At 41.4% G+C, this 23,120-nt stretch overlaps 1 protein-coding gene across 2 annotated transcripts in view; it reads right to left on the bottom strand.

The window, feature by feature from the left end:
- Nucleotides 1–17,961: 17,961 nt before the first annotated feature.
- Nucleotides 17,962–23,120, bottom strand: part of QTMAN (queuosine-tRNA mannosyltransferase) — a 148,058-nt gene continuing 142,899 nt past the window's right edge. For both annotated transcript variants that reach the window (XM_075180933.1, XM_075180934.1), the window contains exon 10: nt 17,962–19,055. In XM_075180933.1, the coding sequence (XP_075037034.1) occupies nt 18,972–19,055 (84 nt within the window). In that variant the 3' untranslated portion in view covers nt 17,962–18,971. The remainder of the gene's footprint in view (nt 19,056–23,120) is intronic.

The raw sequence follows: 23,120 nt of genomic DNA, 5'->3' as shown, positions 1-23,120 counted from the left end.
TGAGAGGCAGCAGAGACTTAGAGGCTGAGAGTATGAGAGTACGAGAGTACGAGAGGTTGAGAGTACGAGAGGCTGAGAGGCTGAGAGTACGAGAGGTTGAGAGTACGAGAGGCTGAGAGTACGAGAGGCTGAAAGTACGAGAGGCTGAGAGTACGAGAGGCTGAAAGTACGAGAGGCTGAGAGTACGAGAGACTGAGAGTACGAGAGGCTGAGAGTACGAGAGGCTGAGAGTACGAGAGGCTGAGAGTACGAGAGGTTGAGAGTACGAGAGGCTGAGAGTACGAGAGGCTGAGAGTACGAGAGGCTGATGGTACGAGAGGCTGAGAGTACGAGAGATTGAGAGTACGAGAGGTTGAGAGTACGAGAGGTTGAGAGTACGAGAGGCTGAGAGTACGAGAGGTTGAGAGTACGAGAGGCTGAGAGGCTGAGAGTACGAGAGGCTGAGAGTACGAGAGGCTGAGAGTACGAGAGGCTGAGAGGCTGACAGTACGAGAGGCTGACAGTACGAGAGGCTGAGAGTATGAGAGGCTGAGAGTACGAGAGGCTGAGAGTACGAGAGGCTGAGAGTACGAGAGGCTGAGAGTACGAGAGGCTGAGAGTACGAGAGGCTGAGAGTACGAGAGGCTGAGAGTACGAGAGGCTGAGAGTACGAGAGGTTGAGAGTGCGAGAGGCTGAGAGTGCAAGAGGCTGAGAGTGCGAGAGGCTGAGAGTGCGAGAGGCTGAGAGTACGAGAGGCTGAGAGTACGAGAGGCTGAGAGTACGAGAGGCTGAGAGTACGAGAGGTTGAGAGTACGAGAGGTTGAGACGCAGACTTATACGTTACTTTCCTTCATTTACAGAGAAAAAATAAATGAGGCGATTAGTAGTACTTTATTCTGCTCTTCAACAGAATCTTCTTTGTAAATGGTGTGGTGAATGGACAAGGCAGGGCTTGGAGCAACAAAGGATGGGCACCTACAGTTTCCAATTCTGTAAATCCTGTCCTGACGCTGATAGCTGATTACTGCCTTAGGCTAGGTACACACTGGAGAAAATACCGACCGACGTGTTATCTACAATGACTTTACCCACGACTTAAGTTCCGATCGATCGATTGATTGGGCACGTTTCACCTTCAGATCGTCTGCTCCAAAAGCAGTGTAGTCATTTAGAGAATGACAGCATAATATGCAACGAAATAAAGTTTGATTTTTGCACAATGTAACTATAAACTTTGTTAGCTTCTGTGACTCTGAAGCGAAATATTCAGTCTTAGAAAGAAATGGATGAATTATCACATCTACAGCACTCTCTACATTCACTGTTTGAGGAACTATCAGCAGTTGGCCGAGGAATTGGTCATGAATTCATACACACCGCAGGATCGGAAGGTGATTGGAACGAGATAATCAAACAGTACGACCAGCCAAATGAAACAGTAATGGCACTTTGGGACGATCTTCATAAGTATACGCACTAACGCGATATCTGTTCTAACGGTCGTATGTTGGCTGATTAGCTGGATGATTGGCTGAAAACCTCATGTGTGTACCTTGCCTTATGCTCTCTCCCAGGCCAGATTCTTACAGAGCTCGCAGATCTCCTGCTGTGAAGAATGATGGAAACTGGCCTTTACAGCACATAGAGAGTGTGCGTATTACCCTATTCGCACACAATATAATAATGCAATCAAGTGTCAAAATGTAATTAAAAAACAAACAAACAACAAGTCCAAAATACAAATTCAATTCAATACAAACATCTGTTGTTTTCCCCTTTAAGAATCGAACAATCTTCTTTCCTGCTGCAGATTAAACAGAAATATAAATTTAAACAACAGAAGGCCACGACTTCGTATAGTATAGCAATCACTCTAAGTTCTATCAGCTGTAGGGGTCAATCGTCAATCAGCCAATCAGAAGAGGCTAGCTAATGCTGCTGACAGTCATCATCATTCCGCCTCGTTGCACCAGCCCTTCAGCACCTGCAAGAGGTACGTCTCCTGACAGGTGTATCTGTGTTTGCATCCAGGTGCTCTTGAGTCACAACTACTTGAACACACTTGAGTATGCCATTACTGTACTCGGCCTATTTAAACCCTACTAATGCTCTCAATCACAGTCATATAATTCTGCACAGTGTCCTGGATTACCACGACAACCACAGTCACATGGCACATGATGTAGAAAGCAGAAAGGCTTTGGAATGCCCCTCTAAGCAATGTAAAATCCTCTCTATCCTTGTCCACCCGCCTGCAAGACATGCTGATATGCTGAGAGCTGTGAGCCTGTGTGCAACTGGCAGCCATAACGTGTGCTCTCTGGAGAGATTTGAAAAGGAATTGATGATTTGTAGGAGGACAGCTAAAAAAAATGACTGCCAGGCGCGTGCTTAGGAGGTACTTAGATTGCTATTTCAAGAAAAAAAAATAAACTTTATATGCGGAATTGCTGCTTTTAAAACAAAAATGTTGAAAAATAAAATTATCTGAAAAATACCTTATAAATCATATGTAATACTAAACATTAATAGACATGTTACCTTTAAGTGACATCTAAATTATTGCTTCTGGTTGTAAGTGTCTATAACCAGACCTGGAGCATTAAGTATTGGTAGAACCTAGAACGGAGAAAAGAGCCAATTACTAAGCTTTTTACAAATTACTTGCAAATAAATTAGTGGCATGTTTGACCAAAGCAGTCTGTAAAGTACACACATTTCCCAATGCATCATACTTATAAACAGATGGTATTTGGCCTCCCTCCTATTCTCAGCATTTGGAATTTCTAAACTATGTGAGTTAAACAATAATATTTTATAAACATACAGGGAAGGATTTTGCTCACTGCTTTGTTAACACAGAAATTATACAATGCTGACATTTATTTAAATTTTATAAAATAAACAAATGTGTTGCATTAAAATAAAACAAACTGTAAAATCAACACAGAACAGTCCACGTTATTACTGATGGAGCTGTCGTGTTTGGGGAACCAGGCTCAATCTGATTACTATGTGCTGTGAAATGCTTATGGGGACAGTTGGCTTTAAAGGTACATTTCTCTTTTTGGTTCAAACAATATGTTTTTGATTACGTATAGTGGGATACATTATGTACAATTGTCAATTTCCAGACATGCCAACTAGAGATGGGGGATAGGATTGGGCTTCAAAAAACAAGACTTGCCCATTGAGTTTGGGTGACTGGCGGGCCAAGTCTGTATGTGGGTCAGCAGTGGCAGACTTAATAAGTAACAGACACTGGACAGTTAATATATCAAGACGTTTAAACTGCAGAGCAATCTCAGTATAATGGTCAACACACACATAAACACAGCACTGCAACAGCCAGAAATCCTTACCAGTATCCCACCGTGTTCAGTGCTCAGGGTGTGACATCATCGGTCTCCCACCATGTTCAGTGCTCAGGGTTCAGAGTGTGACGTCACCAGTCTCCCACCATGTGACCACAGGGGCTCAGGGTTCAGGTTGTGACATCACTGGTCTCCCAACATGTAACCACAGGGGCTCAGGATGTGACATCACCGGTCTCCCACCATGTGACCACAGGGGCTCAGGATGTGATGTCACCAGTTTCCCACCATGTGACCACAGGGACTCAGCATGTGATGTCACCAGTTTCCAACCATGTGACCACAGGGACTCAGGATGTGACGTCACCAGTCTCCTACCATGTGATCACAGGGGCTCAGGGTTCAGAATGTGACATCACCGGTCTCCCATCATGTGACAACATGGGTTCAGGATGTGACATCACCGGTCTCCCACCATGTGACCACAAGGACTCAGGGTTCAGGATGTGACATCACTGGTCTCCCACCATGTGATCACAGGGGCTCAGGGTTCAGGATGTGACATCACCAGTCTCCCACCACATGACCACAAGGGTTCAGGATGTGATATCACCGGTCTCCCACCATGTGATCAAAGGGGCTCAGGGTTCAGGATGTGACATTACCGGTCTCCCACCATGTAATCAAAGGGGCTCAGGGTTCAGGATGTGACATTACTGGTCTCCCACCATGTGACCACAGGGGCTCAGGGTTCAGGATGTGACATCACCGGTCTCCCACCATGTGACCACAAGGGCTCAGGATGTGACATCACTGGTCTCCCACCATGTGACCACAAGGGCTCAGGGTTCAGGATGTGACATCACCACTCTCCCATCACATGACCACAAGGGTTCAGGATGTGACATCACCAGTCTCCCAAAGCCCACCAAGTTTTGTCTTTAACAAAATTGCCGATTGAATACTTTGCCTTCAAAGCGCCGGGAATCAGTGGTTCTACAGAACCGCCGCATATTATTATTATTAATTTTTATTTATAGGGCGCCACTAGGTGTCCGCGGCGCCGTACAGGGACAAACGAAATTACAATACGAGGTGAGACAGCACAGTACAGTAAACAATAATCACAGTAACTCAGTGAGCTCAGGGCACAGCTAGAGGGGCGGGGAAGAGGAGAGGGGATGGTCTGCCAACAACGGCACTTAGGAGGGAGGGCACGGATGAGAGGGAGACCCCCAGGGGGAAGAGGAGGGAGCGAGAGGGGGCGGGGGAAGAGGGTCCTCGAGGAGGAGGCAGGGAAGCTGGCGAGCAGAGTTGAAAGTGGAGAAGACAGGAGGAGAGAAGACCCTGCTCAAAGGAGCGCATAATAAATATACCCCAAGGTCTCAAAAGGCTAAAGACTTATAAGAGGAGCATTTTCAATTTTCACCAGCAGACATCAAAAGCGGTATTGTCCATTTATTTGTTATTTGTTTATATAGTACAATATATTATACAGATGAGTTATTTATAAGTCTCACTTATTTTCAGATTTGCCTACATAGTCCACTATTATTATCCAGTATTACAAACAGCCAGTACAAACTCAACCAAACAGTATATAGTGTCCTGTTCATAGGAGCTTACAACCTAAAGGGAGAAAGGACAACAGGGACAGAGGGTGTGGGCTGTGTGAGGGGTTGGCTGGTTGGAGGAACGTTAGTAAAGTAAGGAGTCAGCAAAAACATCACAGAAATTAAACAAGAGTAAAATTTTGAAAGCTGTTCTGCAAAATATTCGCCCCATTCTGCATTTGGCCACAAAATGTGTCATATTTCAAAGTAATTTGTCCTTAAGTGTTTGCAGACCTACCCCAACTTACACAGCTGAATGAATTGACAGCCATTTTCCCAGCTCTATTCAAATTCTATTAATTCAGCAAATGAAAAATTACATGTACAGTCCAGAATGGCAAAGCAAAAGCAGAACTCAAAGACTGTATCTCCGAAACTTCACACCCATTCCATTACAAAATCTGAAATTGTGGCGCAATGTCGCTTATCTGTACTGGCAAGTTTATCTTTTTGTTACAATGCCTGTTAATGTAACCAACCCTTCCCCATAGCAAATAGGGGGAACCTCCTAAGAACCCCCCGATACCGTAAACTGGAAGCTGATGGCTGCAGTACACAGAATGTGCAGCACCACAGTCCATTACAATCCGGCCCGTCTGTAGAGAAATGTACGGGTTGAGACCTCCAGGAATAAGGGATACGGTACGACCCGCATCCCAGCTTCAGGTAAGAGTAGGTTGTCAGGGGGACCCTGGTATTTACATGTCGGGCCAGATTTACTAAAGGATTGTCTGGTTGAGCGAGGCAGAGAGTTCCAGAGAAAAGGTTCAGCTCAAGAGAAGTCCTCCAAACGTGCCGACATTACTGACGTAACAATAGAAAAGTAGGAGTGAGGCTGCTCTGATGCCAAAAAATAACTGGTTCTAAACTTACTACAACATTCAACCTATTCCTATCTGCAGCCAAACCACTGAAGGTGGAGTTCAAAACGGGACTCCCAATTTAAAGGAAGCCATAGTGTACACACATAATCATTACTGTTGTCAGGTCTAGAGTCAAAAGGCCACACAGACACACAGACATATTATATACAAGTTAACCCGTGCATGATACTCATGCATTCTAGTCAAATCAAGCTACTTAAGGTCTTAAAAAGGTTCTTGTCATGCATTTGGGCCTAGCCCAGGCCTCCTCAGGGGAAGAGCGTTAGTTCCCGACGCAAGCGGCTTTTTTAATGTGTGTTCATGAGGTAAAATTACCTCACGAAAATAAGTTTGACCCCTCAACTCGTAAATTTAGCCTTTACTACCCCTCCCACGGGGGGAAGGGGGGGATGATGGAAGTTAACTGACTTGACTATTCTAATTTTTTTGTCAAATAATGTCAGTATACCAAATTTCAGGTCAATTAGATGAGCCCTTTCTGAGAAAATAGTTTTTTCCACACACACACACACACTAACGCACGCCTCTACACATGTGTGTTCATGAGGTAAAATTACCTGACGAAAATGAGTTTGAGCCCTACCAAATTGCAGCCCTTTTTGAAATTTTTTTCCCACACACACTAAGAATTTAGTAGGTCAGTGTATAACTCTGCCCAGCAGGTGGCGCTGCAACTTGGTTTTTTTTTCCACACACACACACAGACGCCACTAAGCATTTATATATTAGATAAAACCCATTACTCAGCTGACTTGTCGTAAATGTTGGTGTGCAGAGACGTGAACATGGACCACTGCCACGTAGGGTCACATCATCTACTGTGGTCAATCTTCAAAACAGGGGATGCATGGATGTGAATTAGATTAAGTGGGTGGGTTTAAGACAAGCTGTAACCAATCAAAGCACTGTAATGTAGTGGGAAAATAGGAGTTCCAGACCATATAATAGAGGTTAGTTTGCAGAAATCCAACCAACCCCATTGTTTCAGGATTAACAGCCCCTAACGGCTACTGCCTTCTCTATAGGGGATCATGGAAGAACCAAGTAATCGGTCAGTTGGTTCTTCCATGATCCCCTATAGAGAAGGCAGTAGCCGTTAGGGGCTGTTAATCTATCAGTTTGGCCCCCTCTCCCTGACACCAGCCCGATAGGGAAACGGGTTTCATTGGAGAAGGGGACATGAAAAGTAAGTTTAAAAGTCTCGGCACCAGAGAAGCAAGGTCTTGTGGTGAGGTCCTTCGCTTTACCATCCCACTTGTTCTCTAAAATATGGAAATGCAGGTAGGAAAATGAGCCGTATAAGACGATGTGTGCTACAATCTGACTATTTGTCTTTTACACTATCCTTTTCTGGAAACATGTGAGGTCCCCGGTGGCTTTGTAAATTCATTTACAAAGAGCGTCAAGTTTGTTATTCTTTACTGGCCCCAAAGTAACATTTTGTTTCAGCTGCTGGGCTGAGCGAGGATTGATGGCCTATTATAACTGATATATAGTGCAATGTCTACACGACACTCCGTTTTTTACATTTGATTAATGTCCTCTGTAATTTTAAATATTATTCTGAGGTTTACCAGGATTTTGACTTAAAATTAAACATTGAAGCACATACTTGAATGAACTAATTATTTGTGAAAGCCAATTTTCTTTTTGTGTGTTTACTAAAACACAAGCGAATTCCAAAACCAGTCTCAGAAACAGAGCGGTGAGGCCGCACACACCCGTCTCAGGATGATGAAGTTACTCTTCTGTCCAGCAAGGCAACATTCCGAGGACGGATCCCCTGGCAGATATTCCAGCCAATCACATTACACGCACCCAAGTGCACAAATATGAATGATGAGTTTAGGAGTGACTGATTGATTGGACTAAAGCTTATGGATTACTGTGCCAACATGGGCTTGGTTCAACCTTGTCAGATTTCCTTCTATTGCTGAGCACAAAGTTTGTATTTGCAACCAGGCTGACAACTCCAGGGCACCTGGGTCTATAGTGAACCTGGGCTCAGTAAAGAGGTCACATAACCGATTATGCATTCTGTCACTTCAGCAATATTAGTAAGCTTACTGTATCGGAAGACTGTCAAATTCCAGTGGCACCAGCACAGAGGTGGAGAAAGGGATATCAGGAGAATCTGTGCACCAGACTATTAAAGGAGAGAACATCAAACAACTGTTTTTTTTTATTCAAAAATATTCACCCACCCCTTTTGCTAACAAAGCCGGGTAGAGTCCCATGCTCAATATCCAAGCAGCTCTAAATTGCTCTCTGTGGATGGTACCTGCACCTGATTCTTGTCCAAATCAAACAGCCTGGAAAAAACTGATTGTAAATGGTCTGCAGCTTAAGGTGATCACTGTAGATGATTGGTTGTTGGCCTCCATGACTTGTCCAATCAACTGCTGCTACTGGCTTAGTGGTTAGCATTTCTGTCTCACAGCGCTGGGGTCATGAGTTCAATTCCCGACCATGGCCTTATCTGTGAGGAGTTTGTATGTTCTCCCCGTGTTTGCGTGGGTTTCCTCCGGTTTCCTCCCACACTCCAAAAACATACTGGTAGGTTAATTGGCTGCTATCAAAATTGACCCTAGTCTATGTTTCTGTCTGTGTGTGTGTATGTTGGGGAATTTAGACTGTAAGCTCCAATGGGGCAGGGACTTATGTGAGTGAGTTCTCTGTACAGCGCTGCGGAATCAGTGTCGCTATATAAATAAATGCTGATGATGATGATGTTGATATATTATATTCTGACTGTCATATGTCAAAAAGAACTTGATAGAATACTGTTCGTCCATTTGATAAGTTACAGATACTGCATTTAGCACAATGGTAGAAACCATGTTGTACTCACTATATATGTTTCACATGATAGATCTACACACAGAGGTGTAAGATAGACACTCTAGCCCAGCATCGAGGAGTGGAGGATCTGTATCATCCATGAGCGTTGATATTGATCACCATCTAAGAGAGTCTAGTTGTAGTATGGAGTCTTACTTTTATATCACATGGTTATCTGTTTTAGATTGATCCACCTGAGTAGACGAGGTACTATACCTGTGTGACCATCATTTAAAGACATTTCTTAGCTGGTTTAATTGGCAGACACTTCTTATTTTATGTGATTTATAAATGTATTGAATTGTGTTTTATTATACATATGGTCCCATAGTATTGGTTCAATATAAGCCTGTAAGGATGTTGTGCGCTGGAAATATTTATTATATGGGATGTAGAAGAGATATATAGAAGGTTGCTCTTATTCCAAGCAGCACACAGGCCTGACATGCGGAGAGTGCATTTATGTAGTATAATTTTATAACTTTCTCCCTCAATCCCGCCCACTTCACTAGGAAGTGGGCAGGGCCAGGGACTCAATGACATGATTCATCGCAACAGCGGCATTTTGACGTTGGAGGCGGCGGCCAAAAGTGGAACACGGCATCCTGAACTTGCCCCTTGACTCCCCCCCTCCCTTGGTTCCTTAAAGTTGGCAAGTATGGTAAACATACAAACTACACATAGATAGTGATCTGGCCTCATCATCTACACAAAGTCGAGGTAGCCATTTTGTGGGTTGAACCAATTTTGATGAGGCTCGTGCCTATGCCCACCCTCGGTGAGACATCACCTCACCGAGAGTGCCCTTTATCAATTCAGTAGGAGCCAGTGACATGACTGAGGCATGAATTGAGCCGTGTATATCACCAATTTGTAGTGTACTGCTGTCTTATGAATACTGGATCAATTCACAAAATGGCTGCCTTCTTTATTGAGTGTTGGTGAAGGCTGCACTTTAATCTGAAGCACTAGTACACAATGAATTTTTTATTGCTCGCTTTTACGAAGAAAAATGAAAACAAGAAATCCAAATTTAGAAAACGCCTCAATAATGTAACATTTATTGGCAGATACGGAGTGCTTAAACTGTAATCCTCTGTCAATGTAATGGAATGTGTTTGTGTATGTTTAATGTGACAGAACACAGGAACGCAAAGTCATTATCTCCTATTAATGATGCCAAATACACAACTAAACAAATACATAGATGTTAATAATTTTTTATCTTCGCTACGTCGATCAAGGGTGCAGTAAACCCCGTTTCGCTTCCAAACTCCTATTTTAAATGATCATAACAGTTAAACTTTGGAACAATTGCAAGCTGATGTTTACTTATCCAGAAAAGACGTCCCGGGCGCAAGGTGTTCCTTCTCTAAACCTTAAAGTTGAACTAAACCAAAAAATATCTGCACAATGCTGCTGCAAGCTGCAATATGTTACCTTTGTTATCACTAATTAAGCTAGGTCGTTGAAGATGTCATTCCAATGGCATAATTACCATGAGCCCATGAATTAAGAGGGCCGGTGCTGTCCCCTTGACTTTTGGGCCACCTGCACCCACAATGACACAGCCTGTGGCAGATGATAACAGGGGCAAACGGTGTGACTCCAATCAGCGGTATCACCAAAGGCGGGACTCTTTTCAATGGCAGCGATTTACTGTGGGAGACGCTTGTGATTGGCTGTCGCTGAGGGGGAGTCCCAGGAACTTCCTGCTTTGATCATTTAGCGGCCTTCAGTGTCTGGGTGGGTAGTTTTGTTTTTATGGGGATTTTTCACCGAGGGGTTTAAATTTTGATGATAACAGATCAAGAAATTTTTATTTAAAAAAAAAAAGGGGGTGAGCAAGGGTTTGGGGGAGTATTTTACGCAAAGTTTATTTTAAATTTGCATGTGCTTACTTAGTTTTACTTTCTTCGTGCTCTTGTCGTTGGACCAGTGTTCATTATAATGGAGCCACTGAGGTGGCAAATTTGCACTTTAGGGGTCCCAATCTTGTTCACTGCCCCGGATCATACAAATTTTCCGCAGTGTCGTCCTATAAAATCAGGACCAGCATTGAGGTCGGGGGGTAATTTTGCGAGTGTAAAGAGTATATGACAACAGTACTGTTCCACCACATATTTCAGGCTCAGGTTTTGCATTCCATCGTGTCCTTGTCGTCTCCTGCTGCCAATCGTGTCATGTAACTCCTTCAGTCACGTGATACATCACATGACATGCACAGCAGAATGACATGAGAAGCCGAAGAGAGGCCATGTGAGGCACATACTGGTTTACTTACAATTTCGGAGGGAGCACTAGCATTACTGTTGCACACAGACCCTCAATTCAGAAAATGCCTGTGTCAGTCTATAAATATTAACTACAACTCCTCCCCACAACTACCAGTAGCCCTTTTGTTCTGCCATCCAATCAGTGACCTTTAAACAAGGGGTGTCTTAGTAGTGGTAGGAGAATTGGCCATGGCTGAGGTACTCAGGGATGAGATTATTCTGAACTGAAGGGCTCAGCACCTGAGCTGCCCATGCTTGTAGTTGGGGGGAGTAAGGTTCACCGGTTGCCTAATTACCGTGGAGGTCATTTACGAAATGCAAAAGGCCAAGATGCAGTGTGAAATCCGCTTTAGACCATGCGCTCCAATTTCCATTTTTAAATAGTTACTTGCAGTGGGAAGAGGTGCAGGACCATTATCCCTACGGAACTACGCTGGGTGTGGTCAGGTCTCGTCCTATATTGTTATCGGAACCCAGATGGTGCCTCTATGTTGAATTTCGGTGTGGGTTCCTCCAAGCAATGTAATAAAAAATGTCCTCATGTAATAAAGACAGTATTTTAGGGGAACAACAGAAAAGTATAATTTATTGAAAGGGGAGATTCTAAAGGGACTTTGATGTGCTGATTACATCTTTGCACTGTGAGCCTTTCTGTTGATTTTCCACCCCACCGTACATCTAGTTTGTGGAGGTATTTCCTGAGAGACGGGTGCAGGCGTGCTCCTTGTAGTGCACCTAGCTGTTCTCCTCTTACCCAATGCAAAACAACGGTGTTCTGTGGTGTGCATCAAGTGCGATTCGTAAGTGGAGGCAGCAATTTTGCGGGCTGAACTTTTCGTGAGACTGAAGCCGATTACTTTCCTAGAGACTGGAGCAGCATTCAAATTGGTCATGAACAGAGATGTTTGAAAATTTCCAACCGGTGCGAAATTTAATAAAATTTCCATGATTCCAAGAGCATGGACATGTATGTGGTATAGTCATTTATAGAACCCGATTAACGATTGAATTCAAAATTCATGGCTTGCACTCAATTTAGGGGTAAATGTATCAAGCTGACAGATTTCCGGCGGGTTTGAAAAGTGGAGATGTTGACTATAGCAGCCAATCAGATTCTAGCTGTCATTTTGTAGAATGTACTAAAGAAATGATAGCTACAATCCGATTGGTTTCTCAAACCCGCCATAAAACTCTCAGCTTGATACATTTACCCCTTAGTCTCAAACTTGTTTGAGCTGCTTCCGTCTTGCGCACACACGGCTTGATCATGTGCGAACTGTCTCAAATGCGGTCAAAACTGTTTGACTTTATAAAGTGTTTTACTTGATGAAAAGAAATAGGAATTTCAACAAGATTTTACATTTTTGTGTAGGTCTACAGCCTGGTTGGACCATCTCTAGTCATTAAGGGCCTGATTCATTAAGGAAAGTTAAGCAAAAAATTGAGTAAGTTCTCTCACTCAAGTTTTCTGGACAAAACCATGTTACAATACAAGGGGTGCAAATTAGCTTATTATTTTGCACATAAGGAAAATACAGTCTATTTTTGCATGTAGCACACAAATACTTGATAGCTTATTGAAATTTAAAGTTGATCTAGGAGATGCTCTACCACAAATATAAATCTGCCATCGCATTTTAAATTTACCTCCCCCTCCTCCAATGCAACATGGTTTTGCCTTACTTACTTTTGCTTAACTTTCCTTAATGAATCAAGCCCTAAGTACTTAAGTGATGTCATGGCTTCCTAGTGAAATGATAGACTGCGCTGTCAGGAATAATAGTTCAGCTACCAAAATAGCCGCCTTCACAGAGTGTGTGTAGATATCTTGTGCTCTGTTCACACTAGAAAGAAGAGTAGCCACAAAATCATTTCACATATTATAGAATTTAAAAGGCAGCTAAATCCCAAAATGAAAATGTTCAGCTATGAACCATAACCCTAAAATATATTTTTCACTATTACCGTTAAAACATTCCACTGCGGCTGTTAAATAGTAAACTACAAAACGACCAATCCATCGGGCGCATTTCTGCATAGCAAGTCTGCCGAGCTGTCAGTCACTCTATGTCTGTTGTGGCACATGGCAATCTCCTGCAGAGAGGTGAAAGAGAGTAGAGCACATCATTCTGTCCCGATTTAGGCCAGTTCACTTTTATGACAAAAGTTCAGTGGTCATATTTATTTTAAGTATAAACCCTTCAACTAATTTAGGTACTGAATATTATTCAGTCCTATAATACCCAGCTTTTTATATTATTAAAGCATCTGAGATCAGCGGAGTAGGGATGTAGACCACGTGGTCTATCTCCTTCCTCCCCGGGTGATTCCACCCAAGGTGGCGGGCCACGCCACGCACCAGGTTGTTCTGGCCCCACAGAGTTTCTCTATCATGACCCACATTAAAAACAGCAAGTGCAACAGGTTATTGGATGGAAAACCACCGGCAGAACTGCGCTGCGCCTGTTACACCGAACTTCCACTGTCTGGTCACCCAGAAGTCACATTGAGCAGTCGTATGTGTTACTATAGATTATTATGGGTATTACAACCTAAAATACACAGGTAAGAATGCAACTCTGTGGCCAAATGCTTATGTTTATGCCTGGGCTGCAAAACTGCGTTCTACTCTAAATGACCATTATATATGTGTATAGAACGTATAGATTACACCACTCAAGATGTATTACAGATTGTATCCGTATAGGAGTGCATACATTACATATTGTATACATGTAAGTGTATATACATTATATATATTGTATAGATGCAGGTGTATGTACATTATATATATTGTATAGATGCAGGTGTATCTACATTATATATAGTGTATAGATGCAGGTCTATGTACATTATATATATTGTATAGATGCAGTTGTATGTACATTATATATATTGTATACATGTAAGTGTATATACATTATATATAGTGTATAGATGCAGGTGTATGTACATTATATATAGTGTATAGATGCAGGTCTATGTACATTATATATAGTGTATAGATGCAGGTGTATGTACATTATATATAGTGTATAGATGCAGTTGTATGTACATTATATATAGTGTATAGATGCAGGTGTATGTACATTATATATAGTGTATAGATGCAGTTGTATGTACATTATATATAGTGTATAGATGCAGGTCTATGTACATTATATATATTGTATAGATGCAGTTGTATGTACATTATATATATTGTATACATGTAAGTGTATATACATTATATATAGTGTATAGATGCAGGTGTATGTACATTATATATATTGTATACATGTAAGTGTATATACATTATATATAGTGTATAGATGCAGTTGTATGTACATTATATATAGTGTATAGATGCAGGTGTATGTACATTATATATAGTGTATAGATGCAGGTGTATGTACATTATATATAGTGTATAGATGCAGTTGTATGTACATTATATATAGTGTATAGATGCAGGTCTATGTACATTATATATATTGTATAGATGCAGTTGTATGTACATTATATATATTGTATACATGTAAGTGTATATACATTATATATAGTGTATAGATGCAGGTGTATGTACATTATATATAGTGTATAGATGCAGTTGTATGTACATTATATATATTGTATAGATGCAGGTCTATGTACATTATATATAGTGTATAGATGCAGGTGTATGTACATTATATATATTGTATAGATGCAGGTGTATGTACATTATATATAGTGTATAGATGCAGGTGTATGTACATTATATATATTGTATAGATGCAGGTGTATGTACATTATATATAGTGTATAGATGTAGGTGTATGTACATTATATATATTGTATAGATGCAGGTCTATGTACATTATATATAGTGTATAGATGCAGGTGTATGTACATTATGGTTTATATGTGCTGCTGGTTACGGTCTAGGTTATGAAGGGCAGGAAGTATAATAGGTGACTCATTGTTTTCTCTGCTGATGTACACAGATCACATTGAGCAGACAGTTAAACATAACTCAGTGACTGCAAACTCCAAGTATCTGAGGATGGAGCGATTGGTTATCTCTCATCTCCTCTCCACACCCTCCTCACGTTCCCCTCTTCTGTGTTATAGCAGCACAGATTTTCCTGGCCCCGGATCACTATGTTACCGTTCCAGGGTAAAATGCCAACTGCGGGTGGGAGCCAGAGAACAGAGAGCAGCCCGGGGAATGTTACATGATGACAAGAGCATGGACAATGGCTGCTGCACATCATCATCAGCACCTGAACCATCCACACTCTCCGCCAACATGTAGTGTATACAATACATTAAGGGATCCTCCTACCTGCCTGCTGTCAGTGCTCATCTCACTCCCATGTTACCATCTCTCGCAGGCAGACCTACCATCGCTCTGTGTTACGTTCTTCGTACAGCGCTGCGGACAGTGTTGGTCACATTAGAAAACAGTTATAACAGAAGTTTAAACTGAACATGGCAGGCAAGTGGGCGGAGCCTAGTCAGTGAGTACATCGAGACTGACAGATGAAGACAAAGGTAAAACTGGTTTAAACAAAAGCAGATGTGAAATTCACTGCAAAAAACAATTCAATTTTTAGACAATACCCAAGGATACTAAATTATAGGATGTTACAATGAGGATTCAGTCTGTCTTCTGTATGGGTGTTTGTTGGTTTGTGACATTATAGCTGTATACGTTCTATATAAATAATAATCTAGAATATATTGGATTAATTTAAATAAAACAGAATATGTTGTATCTATATAAAGAGTAATAGAACAGCATTAAATGGTGTGGTATAACCTGCATAACATGCACAAAGATGAAAACACTATGGGGTATATTTACTAAACTGCGGGTTTGAGAAAGTGGAGACGTTGCCTATAGCAACCAATCAAATTCTAGCTGTCATTTTGTAGAATGCACTAAATAAATGATAACTAGAATCTGATTGGTTGCTATAGGCAACATCTCCACTTTCTCAAACCCGCAGTTTAGTAAATCTAGCCCTATATCACATTTACATGTACTCAATGCGCAGGGCAGAAAGGGGTGTGTCTAGTTTCCCTGCCCATCACACATCAAAGTGCACGCCTCTTATCTGCTCCTGGAGGTGTGTCTTCAAACTCCAAGTGCCCCTGGGTCTAATAAATGCATTAGAAGATGCGAAATACGTTAAATGTATAGTACAAACCATGATCTCCGCCAGCGCTGACTGGCGTGGGATGTTAATGGCTGTGTACCGCCCCCCCCCCCTCTCCCCCCCGCCTCCTCCAACCCTGTGTCTGAGTTCAATAATCTCACTCCGAAAAATAGAATTTTGCTTTTATACCATTCTGCAAACCATTAGGTGCGTCTACTCCGTATCCTGCTAAACACCACCCCTCTCCGCCCACCAACCGGAGAAAAATTCATCTCTTTGGTAAATTTTGCACACACCTGTGCCCTGTATCACTACATGAGGCGATGCGGATAATTAGCCCAAAACTGATCCAAGCAATTTATCATCATAGATTGTAAATATTTTCTTTTACAACTGCGCTCCAATAAGATTTTCTACTTTATAGAGAATCACAAATGACGTCATAAACCCAAATCCCGGAGTAAATTAAAAAACCATTGTCCTGCATTACCTATACTTAAGTAATATGGGGATTGTGTTTAATGTTAGTGAGGTCATGGACAATATTTGGAACACTGTGTGTGAGACACCGTTAATGATGTCATTTGTCCTGTGGTTTTATGAATGATGTCACCACCAATAACTTTGAATCCAACACCTACGTTTCCTATATTCTGGTGCTTTCAATTTAAACTGAAGATCTGATTTTTTTTTTAACTGCAGCTTAAATAAGTAATAAGTTAATTTTAAGTAACAATTTTAACTGGTTTAATAGAGGGAAGGCAAAATAAGCCAAAAACATGCAGTATATAAATTGTTTTTGATACAAAATGAGTAAGGGAATAGATATAAAATTGCATAGGTGTTAAAATCAAAAGAAATATAAAACAAAAGTGCTCAATAGGAGGGGGTGTAGTACGTCTTAACGGTGCTGTATACACCAACAATGTTTACATTGTTTACATTACAATGTTGACAAAAATAATCTGAAACATAACTCACAGACCTGTCAAAAGCACAGACTTAAGTATACACAGACACAACACAGTTCCGATCTGAGGAGAGGCCGACTCTTGAAAATTCCGTCACTTGTAAGCGCCACTTTCATATTTAAAGCGGCAATGCAACGGACCCGGCGCAAGATCACATAATGTAAATATGAACTTGAATGTTAATCATAACCCTAACGGTACAGTAAAGTGCCATTATAATTACCCTTATACTTACATTACATGATCCTGCGCCGGGTCCGTTGCATTGCCGCTTTAAATATGAAAGTGGCGCTTACAAGTGATGTAATTTTCAAGAGTCGGCCTCTCCTCAGATCGGAACTGTGTTGAGTCTGTGTAAACTTAAGTCTGTGTTTTTGACAGGTCGATGAGTTATGTTTCGGATTCGTTTTGTCGCTGTAAACACTGTCGGTGTTTACAGCACAGTTAAACTGATTACAACCGAGGAGGGGTAGCAGTGTGTCACTTGTCAAAAAATTGACTGGAAATGCCTGAAAATTAATGCTCTTGAGGTGAATAATAATGTAGGAACAAAAAAATAGCCAAATTATGTGATTTTAGCATTTATTAGCAGTTTAAGAAAAAAACAAAAAACAGATCCCAAAACAAAACACGTGAGGGCGGTTTTGACAAAACCAAATCCAAAACACGCAGTTAATAAAGATCCAAAACCAAAACACAAGGGTCAGTGAACATCCCTAATATTTACTAAACTGTTTGTTTGAAAAAGTGGAGATGTTGCCTATAGCAACCAGTCAGATTCTAGTTCTCATTTATTTAGCACATTCTACAAAATGATAACTAGAATCTCATTGGTTGCTATAGGCAACATCTCCACCTTTTCAAACCCGCAGTTTAGTAAATATACCCCCTTTATGTTGCTCTGACAGTCACATTCTTTTAGATGCCATAACAGTACAAATGTAACAAGTAAACGAATATTGTTATAATGTCCACAAAATCTTTTTATTGAAGCCAATGCACAATTCTTAAAAAATGATTAAAAAATAGCTTTGATAAATATCTGAAGATTCCGCTTATCTGGGAAATGTTAGAAAATATAAAGGTTTGTGATGTAGCGTTGTGCGTCCCTCTGTTATCCACTGACTGTAAAACAAGTGTCTGAGTTCCTGCTTTATCGGATACATAGCGCCATGCAGATGTCCCCTGTTCCTATGAATTACAGCTGTTTATCTTGAAGCTTTCTTTAAGATTAATTAAATGCAAATGTAGCTGTGTGATTCACGGGAATACCTGCCAGACCTCTCATTAATACCTTCACTTAAAAACCACTGTGCCAGGGAGTCATTAATTTGCAAAATAAAAATTAAAAAAAAAAAAAAAGCAGAGGGCTGCAGCGGCCCTTTCGCCTGCAAACAATTCATGGATGGCTGCCTAATTAGCCCAGTCGCACTCTGATCCTCCTTTCAGACCCTGTGGCCCTTTGAGGACACAATAAGGCTCCGATGATAACCTGGCAACATAGGTAGAAATGCAGCCAAGTGTGAATGTTTGAAGCTGTAGCTTGGCTGCCATTGAGTCGGCAAAAAAGAAAGAATTCAGGCACCATGTCATCCAGTACAAAGGATAAAAAGAGATTTATCCGGAAATTCAATGTGGCACCACATATGGGATACATGAGTGCGGTTATACAACAGGCCACAGATTTTTTTATTTTTTTTTTCGTTTCTTTCCTGCACAGTTTCTCCTGCAAGTGAAGGCATCCCAACGTCTCTGGGAATGTGTATATAATTTTAGCCGGGGTGGTGGCAGGGAGGCGAGAGCTGGATCTGCCACAGGTTTGTGGCAGATGGTCCTGTGTCAGCTATGACAAGAAGCCAGGCTCGGCTTCCTCCGCACATTTCCCTCTGATCAGGTAAAGACGGGCGCGCTCTGGAAAAGTTGGACAAATTCTGCCGCAGGCTGCAAGTTTGTGACTTAGCCCCATCTGTCACAGATCTTTCCTGGGTTCTGCTGTAAGGAGAGACGTGAATTCGCCATTCAGGGCTGCCCAGGAGTAAGGAGCCGTCTCAACCTGCGGAAGGGAGAAGTGGGAAACGATATTAACTGTTCGGTGACCGACAAGGAAACTTTCATCCTGAAGAATGAGCAATTTGCAAAACATGACCATATTGCAGTAGTGTGTGTTTATATTCTCCTATAAATAATACATCATTGTTTAACTGGAGTCATGGATGGGTATACACAGTATTAGTATAACAGAGTACAGAATACATGGAACGTCTCTGAAATAGCAGAATGATACACTCATCTGATCTTCAAATGTGTGTGTGTGTATATATTTATATATTATCGTTTATTTATATAAACGCCAATCATATTATGCAGCACTGTACAGAAAATATTTAATCATTTACATCAATCCCTGAAGCTTACAGTCTAAATTGATGGGAGGAAACCACACACATGCACATGCACACGCACACGCATACACACACTCTCTCTTTCTGCTAGAAGGAGATTCATTTAAGCACGATCGCCGGATTGGTCAATGCAACAGCCCCTTAATCTGCCAGTTCATCATAAACAATCATTTTTGTGTGCGCTTACACTTATTATTTCAAGAAAAATACAATTTCAGTATTATAAGGCATAACACACCTTGCGCTATTTGGATAAGTTCATGTGTTGTCATGGAACTATAGTGTAACGTCTAATATCCTTATCTGCATATAAAGCACCCCATGTATGGTCTACGTTAGTGAGCTGATTATATTAGGCACTGTATCCAGTAACGAGATTCTCTTCATGTTATTCATACCAGTAGATGTTACTGTTGGGAGTGGCAGGTATTTATCAGTGGAAGCGGATCTTCACAATGCCTCTAAATAATAAGCTATTTCTAGCAGTCATTTTCATATTGTATGTAACCTTGTTTATAAAGTGAACTGGCTGTCCCCTCACAGTGGAGGCAGCCATTTTGTGGCCTGACTGGATATTCAAAAGAATGCAGCCTGTCTTATTCACTAGGATGAAGTGCCTCAGTGATGTCACAAGTTCCTAGGAGTTCTGGCTTGCGAGCTAGAAGCCAAATGCAAGACCTAAGAGTATATTTACTAAACAGCGGGTTTGAAAAAGTGGAGATGTTGCCTATAGCAACCAATCAGATTCTAGCTGTCATTTTGTAGACTGTGCTAAATAAATGATAACTAGAATCTGATTGGTTGCTTCTGGCAACATCTCTACTTTTTCAAACTCGCAGCTTAGTAAAATATCTCATAGAGTCATAGTGGAGATGACCAGTTTTTGCTTTTCATTTAACCATGTACCAGACTTTGAGCTGAAACCAGACGGGAGCAGGGTTCAAGGACTTAGCTCCTTTAACTGTAAAAAAATATTTACATTTACTAATAGCTTCAGACCTGGAGCATGTGAAAAGGTTCTGCTTTGAAGTAACTCCGAAGCTGGGCCGAGGGTTCAATGAGCAGCATTGCTCTGGAGCCAGAGCTAGGATAATAGAGCCATTCTGGAGCTGTAATAGCTGAAGCTCTGCCAACACAAGTCAGGAGTCTCTGCTCAAAACTGGGGGTTGTATTTAGCTAAGTATGGCACCTATATAATGTTTGAAGTCAGTTATTTGAAATATCCTGTCTGTTCCTTAAGAAATTACTTAATTGAGATTGTAAGCTCCCGTGAGCTTCACCCTAATGTCATAGTTTGTACGAGGATGCGATGTGAGTATAACGCGACATAAATGCTGGTGCTTTATAAACACTGTATAATAATATAATAACTTTCAGCCATTAATAGTTTTAAACAACAAGCAAGATAATCAGCGAAGAGACACTGGAAGAAAATGAAATGAATTAAAGCAATTTAAACAACTATTTGTGAAGAAAATCGGACACGGAGAAAAACGGAGACAGGAAGGCAACAAACAGAGAAGGTAAAAATATTTCAAACCTCATTTTAGAGGAGAAAGCCTGTGATACTATTTTCAAAGCAGTTCTTCATTAAGTGACAATGGTGTGTTATTCAGAGTGATTGGATGGCATCATTAGGAGACCATGCAGTTTCCATACATCAATGAGAACCAGGGAGGCTGGTGGTAGACAGAGGATTGCGATATGCTTTTGCCTTGAGGCTGAAGACATTATTCGTATACTGATATGAGACTATATGATAAGTGGCTAATCATGGCACACTGCAAACATGCCCTAATTAAAGTACGCCTTACTTCCAGACCTACACAATCTCCCATTCCTATGTGGCGTGAAACGTGCCAGGGATGTCTTGTGTGTAAGTTCTCCGTGTGACAAAACAATAAGATAAATAAAAGAAAAAACAGTCACAGTGTAACTACTTATAGTCGGTTTTACACAGTCCTGGGGGGATATTTACTAAACTGCGGGTTTGAAAAAGTAGAGATGTTGCCTATAGCAACCAATCAGATTCTAGCTGTCATTTATTTAGTACATTCTACAAAATGACAGCTAGAATCTGATTGGTTGTTATAGGCAAGGTGTGAGTTCAGCAGATTATGTGGACAACTTAGTTGTTTGGTAAAATAGCAATCATCGGATTAATGTATTTTCAGATAATACACTGGGCGGACCATGCACTGAAGACGCTATAGAATATACAGGGAATGCAGGATACGTATCGTAAGCCAGACAAGCAGATACATAAGGGTTGGCTAAATCAACTTGACCAACCATTATACAAAAGATGGCCCCATCCGATGTAATAAGAACACAATCGGGCTGGATTTGACCAGCAGCATGGAAAACTAAATGTGCTAATGATCACTCATCGACGTGCGTGCGGCTCTCGGCTGACTGTTAATTAGTAGGGCAGTCACCTGCCATTGCATTCCTATCAAACATAGTGATCTTATTGGATCCTTGCAATTTGGATCTCAGCATGTGTGACCAAATTGTCTGCAGATCTGACAGCATTGCAACAATCCAAAGTAACTGGATTCTAACGTGTATGACTGGAGTTACAGGTTCAAGGTAAAGAGATTACTGAAATAAAAGTCTAAGGTAACAAATTTGTAACCTGTCACCTGGACAGCCCTGATTAGTTAATCCAAAAAAAGACATGGTCAACCAATTATGAAACGAGCCTCCTCCCTTTGTGCTAAAATTATTATATATATCCTTTCTTGTATATAAAAAGTATCCAAAATCTTTTGAATATGTGTGCCTAGAGAAATTCATCTTTTTATTGCTCTTAAGATAGACTTTTCTTTAGTTACAGGTGATACTAGCTCACATCTAAATATAAAGGATTACCCAATGACCACCAATGGCGAATGAAAAGCTCAGTGGATGCTGACTCTATCAGGGGCAGACACAGGATTTGTAGTGGGGGGTTTCCACACCACGCAACCAGTGGGCGTGACCAGCATGCACGGGGGCGTGGCTATAATTTTAGACAGTGCTTGGCTGCTCTCCAACCCTTCCTATCCCTATAATATACATGGGCAATGCTGCGTGCACTACTGTTAGGTGCACGCAGCTCTCCCTTTTCAAGCAGAGCTGTGTGAAGTGGGTGCAGGGTCCAGCCACCTCAATTATACAATGTCCCAGGCTTGGAGGGGGTTTCCAGGCACTAGGTAACCCCCCTCGGTTTGCCTATGTCTATAGACCTACCACCGCACTCCAAGAATCTAATTTCTACATTGCCTATCCTTGGAGGAGCTTTTCAGCAGAGGAATAAATAGTCGGATGACATCCTAGTAGTCTCCACTCTATCTACAGACCATGGTGTAGGTGTGGTCCGTTGATGTGAAGAGTGTGTATGTTGTCTACCATACTATGAAACAGTATAAAGCCAAGCCTGATGGGGTCAGCCCCACAAGATCTGAGGTTAATGGAGGAAGACTGCGCCAAAATTATGATAGGACCAGAACATTCTTTGGTTCCACCCCTATCACATCTGCTAAACAGAGACCTCCATCTCCATCTAGCCAGACTCTGCACAGACCAGTGTAGCATTAAACCTATATAATGTAGTAGAGGGTGAACTGCACCATCCTACTACTATTTGGTGGGTGTCATGATAAGTCCATTCAGCTTCTCTATAAAAGGGTTGTACTACCCTCTGTGCAGTATCTATTAAAATATGTTGTAAT

The sequence above is a fragment of the Mixophyes fleayi genome, chromosome 7, assembly GCF_038048845.1.
Source record: "Mixophyes fleayi isolate aMixFle1 chromosome 7, aMixFle1.hap1, whole genome shotgun sequence".
Taxonomy (NCBI): domain Eukaryota; kingdom Metazoa; phylum Chordata; class Amphibia; order Anura; family Limnodynastidae; genus Mixophyes; species Mixophyes fleayi.
Note: the sequence above shows the minus strand (reverse complement) of the source record. Positions and strands in the feature narration are given on the sequence as shown.